We start from the raw sequence: 10,031 nt of genomic DNA, 5'->3' as shown, positions 1-10,031 counted from the left end.
ACATGCAATTGTATTATTTACAATTCAGATAATATTAAATATCGATGCTAAAGTTAGTTTTCATGGCTAAGTTGCATTCTTGCATGTATGCGTAGGGTGACATTTACTTCCACACGGTACATGTACCATAGCTTTTCTTGGGGCCTGGGTCATTCCGATGTGTCTACGGTGATTTTAAAAACCTCTAGATCTCCAATATCGTAACATGACTGAAGTACATCATATCACCAGACAAATCAAAAAAATGAACTAGTGTCCTTGCCGTTGACGTCATTAATTATTTTTTTTAAAACAAAACACGTATAAGTATAAAAATTCTGAATTTTGCACTTCTAATGCTTATTATATTAAGTTTCAAAAGTGAGCAAATTATTAGACTCTTTATCCTGTCGACTTTTACGTCAGGTTATAGTGAAACAGTTGACTTCGTGTGTAACAGTTAATTAAAATATTGTTGAAAGTTATCTTCCCAGGTCGACATTTTGCCATTCACTCGTAATATTAAACGTAATTTATTATCGGTAATGAAAAAAAATGTGTTTACTATAGTTTTGACTAGTGATGAAATTTACTGTGTGAAACTGCTTATTTTATTTTGTTAATCTTTTTATTATTAATTTTAATAGATATATGATAAAATGACTTTTGGTAGTGTCTTTTTAATGACGTGACATCTAGAAGGGTTATATGAAGAGTTAAGCATTTAAATGTACCTGTTAATTACCCCGACCATACGCGTACGGTCCGACCATACGCGTATGGTCGGACCATATGAGTATATACCCATATGGTCATGACCATACGCGTATGGTCCAAATACTCATATGGTCCGGAACATTTACACCAACAGCAGAAACGACGATTATCTATTAAAGGCACATCAAAATCTTTTTGTCTTTTTGAGCAGTTTTTGTTATATTAATTGAGTATAATGTGTTAATAATATAACACTTTACAGAAAATATAAGATCTGAACTTCTAGTTTAAAATGTATAGAGCAGTTAACCGGACAAACCATTATATCATATATGCCTTATATATAACCAAAAAGTTCAGCAACAAAAAAAGTGCAAAAGCAAAAATACCGAAATCCAAGGAAAATACAAATAAAAAATATTCGGGTTTTAATACACCTTCATTAATATTCCTCAAGTCGATGTTCAAATCTGACTTCATGATAAAATAATTTAAAAGATTCCATATCTCAACCGATGAAATCTCTCTGATCCTCTCTGAAAGACAAGTCGCTACGAACAATTTTCTTTCTAAGAGTTATCTCCCTATTCACTGTTTATCATCAGAGTGCATCTTCTTTGTAACAAAAAAAGATATCGACAAAATTCTTTTTACAAATTATTCGTTACATCCTCTAAAATTATTGGCTAATTTCACTGTGTCTAAACCACACCGGCAGAATTTGATTGGACTCGATGGTATCTAACGTCCGGCACAATGACGGAACATCAATAGACAGAAGAAAGATAGGTTTCTCCTTATTTTCTTATTTTTTTAATGATATCGAAGAATATATATACATATACAACAATTTTCTATTGTGAGATGCAATATTTTCTACAACCGTTCTATTTTAACGGAGAAATAAGTCAAAATGCATGTCAAAATGACGAATTGAGTGAACCTTGCCTCGAAATTGATTTAATTTCTCTTTAAATTGTTCACATTGTACGGACAGAAAGGTACGGGAAGATAGATACTGACACAGAGATTGCAAAACTAGTCATTATGAGCATCTCAATACTTGTATTTCTGTGTATGGAACGAAAGAAATGGGTCATGTCAAATAAAAATACACCGGTTTCGTCATTGTTGTTTACTACACAACACCCGGTTTCGTCTATATATATCACCCGGTTTTTTTGTTTTTTTAAAACCAACAATTTATGAAAAGCAACGTTAACACGGATCTGAACATTGTCTTTCGAAAGAATTTAAATATATATGTATTATAAAGTAAACTTGGCGTGTTTACATTTATTTACATAGGTAATTATAGTACTACACATTTTCCTAATGAAAGTCGTATCCGTTATTTCACTGATCTTCAAACTAATTTTAAATGGAATATAAATACTCAATAGCAAACACTGATATCTAATTATTTTTTTTACATTAACATTATGATATTTTTTTTATATAGGTTTTGAGATACATCGCAGTATGTGACCCCCCCCCCTTTTTTTTTTACAAAGAAAACCTAATTAACGCTTAAAAAACAAAATTAAAAACATCACCTTAAAGTATGCAGAAGTTAAGATTTATATTACTAAGAAGTGTGTAAAGTTTGATGCAATAATGATTAACCATTTTGAGATATGGCGCGACATGTTAAAAAAAAACACACTCCTGTTTTACTTACAAAGTTCTGTAACTCAAAAAGATTTAATTTGATTTTCACTAAAAGGTTTACAAATCGTTTGACCATTTCAAGAAATAACTTTGTTAAGTTTCATGAAAACTAGATAAGCTGTTCTCAAGTTACGGTGCGACATGTTTACGCTGGAAAGAAAGATAGACGGATAGCTAGACGGACGGACGGACGGACGGAACGAATGACTGATAGATGAAGGAACGGACGGATGGAAGGACGGATGGACAGACGGGTGTATACAATAATACGTCCTGTCAAAATTGGGATGGGCGTGTAAAAACGCAAAGAAACGAAAAAAAAATTGTAATTAAAGGTCAATAAAATTTATGAGGATATCGGCCAAGTCGATTTATTTGTACATTTGTCTGCCTTATCATTTTCCTATATAACTTTTATATATATTTGAGAAAAATGTATAGGAATCGATAAAAAGAACTTGATATTCGGCATTTATTATAATAAACATAATCCAACTCACATAATCCGATTTCCCGGGTGTCCCTGTTTTCTCATTTCTTACAATATTTTAATTCGTTATACACTTTATAAGATAAGTGGCGAATCTAGATACCGTATAGGTTGCACGCCCCGACCCCACCTTCGGTTGCCAAAACTATATTGATTCCTGTATTTAACGATTTTTTAAAGCAAAAAATAATCAAAATATTGTTCGACTCGCTACGCTCGGCGGTATGTACAAGTTGTTCGAAATACGCCCACTTTGAAATCAACTGAATCCGTCTGTCCGTATTGTCAAAATATATTGACCAACGTCAGTGTACGATCATCATAACACAATGGCGACAGTACAGACTCGGTTTTTTTTAATAATGTTAACAAAATAATTATTATTGAATTTTATCGATGACCTGAGACTATTATACTAATTTGTACATAGCAGTATAGTTACAATTAGTGATAAATAAATTTTATTTTAATCATTGCATGGTAGTTGTAATCCTACATTCTATGTCGATTATGCATGCATATACATTTGTCTTATCATCAACGTTTATCCTTAAGAAGATGGTAGAAAAGATTACATAGATGGAATGATTAGATTACTTATAAAGGTGTCCATTCTTTTGTGCGAGAAAATCACATATCAATTGTGTGTTTCGATTTTTAAGACCGTAAACTTTAATTTCAAGTTTAAACATGTTCAACATATTTTCCCATAACTCATATAGAAAACGCATATTTAAAGAGCATTAATCTCAATATGCTGTTAAAAAGTTCGGAATGCAAAGTAAAATTAAAATATTTGAGTTCTATAAGAGTAGGAATTTGCTTATTATTTATTTGAATCTGAGACTCATATAAATAATAAGCCGCTGTCCGGTGAACGAACTTGTTTTAGAACGACCCACAAAACTCCTTTTGAACTCTGAAATTAAATCATCAATTATAATGTAATGCGATTATGATTTTTTTTATTTGACCAAACCGGGTTGTGCATTTTGAAATCTATGACGAAACCGGGTTGTATACATTGACGAAACCGGCCAGTTCCATTTTGACATGACCCATTTCTTTCGTTCCATACACAGAGTTACAATTATTGAGATGCTCATGATAATTAAATTTGCAATCTCCGTGTCAATATCTATCTTCCCGTACCTTTCTTTCCGTACAATGTGAACAATTTAAAGAGAAATTAAACAATTTCGAGGCAAGGTTCACTCAATTCGTCATTTTGACATGCATTTTGACTTATTTCTCCGTTAATATAGAACGGTTGTAGAAAATATTGCATCTCACAATAAAAAATAGTTGTATATGTATATATATTCTTCGATATCATTAAAAAAAATAAGAAAATAAGGAGAAACCTATATTGATGTTCCTTCATTGTGCCGGACGTTAGATACCATCGAGTCCGATCAAATTCTGCCGGTGTGGTTTAGACACAGTGAATTTGGTTAGAAGTGATTCGTCGAAATTTAAAATGAGTTATCTGCCATCAGCAAATAAATTTGAAGTATTATTTTTGAAATACATAAACCGCAAGCCGTATGAAAAATATTGGAGCAAAATGCTAGTCACGACATGATATTAGTGGTAAGTTTTTGTCGAAATGGTACTTGTCCTTGTTTAAGAGGTTTCATGCCGCTGAAACAGCAAAATGAACTTATTTTAGCCTCAAACTTTGCAGCTATCCTGATGTTTACATGCATCTTATTGTGATTTATCAACAAAGGTTCGCCATTCTGTTCAGTCCGTATACGATTTTGTTATATACATGTATGTAATCGTAATCACATGCACTGTCTCTTTTTTGTTTTGCAAGTGCCATTAAATGATGTAGCTCCTAATATTTTGCCTCTCGCACCCCCACACCGGATTATTACAATGTTTTGAGCATGTAACCCTTATTTTCAGTGGGTAACAGCACAACATAAAAGCATAATGCCAATTTATTTTGTATACATATATGTTAATTTTCACTGCATGTTTAAAACTGTAAATTTGTTGAGTCCAAATTATAATACTCTCAAATAGTTGGCTTTTCTTCTTTAATTTGTCAATTGTTAAAGACTGATTGTACCGTCTGTAGTATACATGTATGTCGTTCGGTCCTCATTGACATATACTCACGTCATTTATCAATATGAATAGGATTGAAATTCGTCAACGTAGAACGACTTGAAGGACCTTACAATCAGCATTCTTTTCTTGATCAAAATAAGGATGGAGTTGGGTGGTGTACATTGTACCTTCCCATTTCTCGATTCTACTGTGATAAGAGTTTGGCATATTTTTACACTGTCATTGCTAGGATTCTCACTCCTGGGACTATATCTATTTGTTTTGTAAAATAAAACACTATACAGGGACATCCAGCCATTTTAAAAAGGAGGGGGTCCCAACCCATGACAAAGGGGTGGCTTCTAACAAAAAACCACCTCACATGACGATAAACTTATCTTCTCTGTACAAATCAGGCCATTCCCACTGAATATCCATTACCAAAAGTGGCCGATCTGCCGTTACTATTGATGTTTCTCTCGTTTTTACCACATTTTCCGGGTTATCCATCAAATACCTGATCGTTGCAACTGAATGGGCTTGTTTTTAAACAATGGCATCATAGATTTTACACTTACTGGTACAGCTCTACAAGAGCCTCGCTTTTAAAAGTAATGAGATGACTACGATTTATACCAGTGAGTTTGCCCTTGAAGTGCATACAACTCATGCATTATGTCTATCAATAGTTTGCGCATGCGCAAAATTGTTAAATCATGTGTGTCATAACCTTGAAAAATGTTATCAAACAAAATCATAATATCATTGAAAATCCCAAATCCCTTATTTTATACTAAATAGTTAAAATGTTTTTACATTTTCACGCATGCGCAAACCCTGTATATGTCAAATAATCATGTCTAGTGAATTATTCACATGTAAGGAAGGTAGCTACCAAACCTGACAGCTGTTTTGCACTAAAAGAAGGTAAACGAAAAGTTTTCCAGAAAAAAAAAGTATTTTCAAACTGAAAAAACAGCCATTTTAGAAAACGGCGGTGGCCATCTTGAAAAAAAAATGTTTAATGGCCAGCAGTTGTTTCTTTAAAAGTAAATACTAATGATGCTTTGTGGTAATTTTCATGCTTGTATCATCATTTGCACAATTCCCTCGATTTTGCCTGCTAATATCTTCCACTTCTTCTGCTGTTGTTTTTTCTTCGGTCGGCTTGTTGTCTCTTTGACACATTCCCTATTTCCATTTTCAATTTTATAATAGGTAAAATTGTAAAAAATTGGGGTTAAGCAGTTAACCTTGTGTGTTGATCTAAAGCATTTTAAATACTTAAACAAAGAAAAACCAAATGGCATACAGACACTCTAAAAACAAAGTACAGAAGTAAAATCAAGAATACAGAAAAACAAAACATACAGCACAATAACACAAAATATATAGCTCGATGCATAAATACCAAGTCAAGCCAAAAAGATATTACCAAAAAGTATAACGTCATTGATATTGGAGTTGTATACACAATTTTTAATTATAACCGTACCAATTATAATTCATATCAACACAAGCATGTTGACTACCAAAAGCTACCATTTGTATGACATGGACATTGTAATTGTTTATAATTTTCAAGTTTTGGAATTGAGAAAAAGCACAGTTACCAGCTGGCAGATTATTTGGTACAATTTATATTTCGTATTAACATGTTAGTTCTCGATTTATATGACGTAATCAACAGATAAAATGTTTAAGTATAAAATTCAACAAGATATTTTCTCATTTTGTCATTGACAAAATTTTAAAGTACAAAGACAGATTTGATGCGACTGTCATACAAGTCAGAAGTTTCGCTTGCTTTAAAACAAGGTTCAATCCACCATCTTCTACATAAGAAAAGGCCTTATTAAGTCAGGAATTGTTATACATTCGTTTGATGTGTTTGAGCGTTTTATTTTGCCATTTGAAAAATGCCTTTCCGTTTTGAATTTTTCTCGGTGTTCAGTTTTTAAGTGACTTTACATATTTTTCGGCAGTGTAATTGCAAAGTATGTAGCCATTTGAATACCAACTGTTTATTAAACATTAATCCACTAAACTCACACTAATCTGATGTCAATATAAAATTGCAGCATTTTGTGACATCATCATCTGTGTATTTGTTTACTCGACAAAGAAAACTTCTACAGTATAATTGTTCTAGAATAGTGTTTACCAATTCAATAGCAGGTCATTTGACAATGCTGAACAGATATTAAAACATATTCCAAAGAATGACTTCTATGTTCAAGTATTTATATAAGCGTAAAGAAAAAGTAACCGTACACCTATATATGTCTATATAGTTGGGTACGGTTTTGGTCTTTCAAATGTACATTGAGTTTCGGCTGTTGGTCTATTTAAAATAGAAATGCCTTATTAAGGTGCGACTAAAACAGTGTTTGTTTCTAAACATATCTTTATCAAGAATGCTTAAATCTAAACATTTGAAGCCATTTTATCGTTTCCTTGGAAAATACCTTCATAAACATTCAGCAAAGCATTTTCAGCTGGATAAAAAGTACCAAACATATGATCTCGATATTCATTAGGTATCTTTAGACACTCAGTTTCACTTGAGGTTCGCGTTGCTAGTTTTCTGCTTAATGTGTTTAGACGGTTGTGTTATTTCTTGTTAGTCTGTAGTTTGTGACATATCCTCGCCAAATAATGAAATTTGATTTTTTTTTGTATCTATTTTTTTTGTATTCTGTTAAATTGGCCCTTTTTTGATTTTTATATGATAATGACTAATGAACCCATATTTTGACTGTTTTATTTATTGTGTCTGTTTATTGAACGCATCAATGGAATTTGATGAAACTGTCATTAAAGTGAGAGGGTTAGCGCTCTAGAACCAGGTTTAATCCACTATTTTCTACATTTGAAAATGCCTGTACCAAGTCAGGAATATGATAGTTCTTGTCCATTCGCTTTTGATGCATTTTGTTATTTGTTTTTGCCATGTGATTATGGACCTTCGGAATTGATTTTCCTCTATGTTCAGTATTTTTGTGATTTTACTTTTGACTCTCGTTTCTTCTAAGTTTCTACGTATCTTTGGATTTTGGATGCAATTCGGAAAGTATAAAACAATGTTTAAACGACATTTTGCGTAGTTTCTGATTTTACATGACGTTTTTCACTACGATGTTCAGAGTTCCCAATATATTTAAGAGCAAAATAATAGCAGTCTGAATCATGGCATTCCTTCTTATGATAGCTGCCATGGGAGGGTAACATTGCTTGAAAACCCCAATATTGTATTTAGTTATTTTATTTATTGAAAAATGGTAAAAAGTAGTGAACTTTGGTAAATAGAAAAAAAATAGATACATGTAAAATAGTGCAAATAACATATGTAACAGGCATTTAAATTAAAATATGTACATTTTATATACAACGATTTTATAATACTAGCAATTGGGAAAAAAATAAAACTGTTACCAAGAAGACAAATGGAATACACAAAATGTTGTAGGATAAGAGTAAATATGAAAAAAAATCTCAAACAAATCTATACTCAAGACGTCAGTATAATTTTGACCAAGTTACGAAATATTGTAAATTCAATGCCTATGAATTTAATGATCTTTCATTAAAGAAATTAACAAGAGGAAAGTTTACTCAGATGGATGGTAAAGTAATGATTCGTAATTTAATGCCCCTTATTTCATCATTGAAAGTGGTAAATTCTTGATTTTTAAAAGCGTTTTTGCAAACACTTATTAGAAAGGGGGAGCACGACAATCTTCAATCAATTAAAAACAACACAACTATTAGGTCACAAAAGAAGCCGCATTTTCTTCGTTAACGGTAACCTCCCCAAATTGCTCAACATTTGCAATACGACCTATTTTATATGAAAAACTGTCATTTTAAATGGGTGTTTTTATATTTTGTAAAATTCAATTTACAATTTGCAAATCTTTCCCATTTTTTTTTATAATCCGTAATTATACCTGGCTACTTTTATGTTGAGCAATCCATACTTTTACATTACTGTATGCATATAAGTATATCAAATAGCTAACATTTCAAAAGGCATTGATACATGTGTACATTGATTTGCGTCATTTGGTTTTGAGAATTGGTTAGCACATAAGCATATAAAAACCTACACAAATTATTAACCGTTTATGTCAATTAGCAAAATGACAAATATCTCCTGATACGTAACGGGGAGTTTTTATAATTGGAAACTTGTGAACTTAATTGAGCATTTAGATTTGCATTCGAAATATAAACAAAATTTGAGCAAGACACTGTGACAACATAGAATATTTACAAAAAGGTAGTCGATGTTTTAAAATGAAACAGAGAAAAGTGAAATACAAAGAAACCGTACTTCCAACAAGTATTTCATAAATAAGTTAGTGATGTCAGCAATATGCCGTCTCTGAGAAAATGAAAGGGCTCTTTTTTTGGAATAACGATTAAGAAACAGTACTGTGTAAATGCATCGTATTTCGTTCTGGTTCTTTCTTTACACTCCAGGTTTCGGACTTGCATGCATATAATCAAAACTGTATTCAAAATCAAAATTGAATCAGTTATCCTTTTTCGGAATTCATCCTTGTTTGCCATGATAAAAACAGAAAAACTATTTCTTCCCGGAACTTAGTTGTACCAGGATTTTAATCATCGTCTGATTGCGACTGGTTCATCTATTTCTAAATCATCGAATTCGTCGTTCAAATTGTCAGCTTTCCTTTTATGAGACGAAAATAGAAACACACATCCAGCTCCCAGGAAAATGACAAAACATATCCAAGATAAAACGAAGGAGTAGCCGTATGAGTGATCTGCTTCTTTTGGGAGTCGCAGGGGAAGCTTTGTCTTTGCATACTCTGTTCTTCTGATAAAGACCTCGTTTTCAACCAACACACAGGCAGCTACAAAAAGAAAGAAAAATGAAGAGTTATTGCTCTTCTACTTCAATATCAAGTTCAAAGTATGTTGGAATCTGTTCATTTGATAAATAAACATGCTTTACTTTCACTTTTCTTAGTTGTTTGTAAAATAAAAGTTTTGTTTCAAGTTCGTTTGAGAGGGTAGACTTGGAGAATCTTTAAAATAGTAATGTGTTTGTTTAAATCCTAGTTATTCGGCCACTGGTGGATTG

At 32.2% G+C, this 10,031-nt stretch overlaps 1 protein-coding gene across 1 annotated transcript in view; it reads right to left on the bottom strand.

The window, feature by feature from the left end:
• Positions 1-8,201: 8,201 nt before the first annotated feature.
• The window catches only part of LOC134724764 (voltage-dependent calcium channel gamma-7 subunit-like), a 44,519-nt gene continuing 42,689 nt past the window's right edge, over positions 8,202-10,031 (bottom strand). Inside the window, exon 4 of the mRNA XM_063587995.1 lies at positions 8,202-9,801. Within this exon, the coding sequence (XP_063444065.1) occupies positions 9,548-9,801 (254 nt within the window). The 3' untranslated portion in view covers positions 8,202-9,547. The remainder of the gene's footprint in view (positions 9,802-10,031) is intronic.

This window comes from Mytilus trossulus, chromosome 7 (assembly GCF_036588685.1).
Source record: "Mytilus trossulus isolate FHL-02 chromosome 7, PNRI_Mtr1.1.1.hap1, whole genome shotgun sequence".
Lineage (NCBI taxonomy): Eukaryota > Metazoa > Mollusca > Bivalvia > Mytilida > Mytilidae > Mytilus > Mytilus trossulus.
Note: the sequence above shows the minus strand (reverse complement) of the source record. Positions and strands in the feature narration are given on the sequence as shown.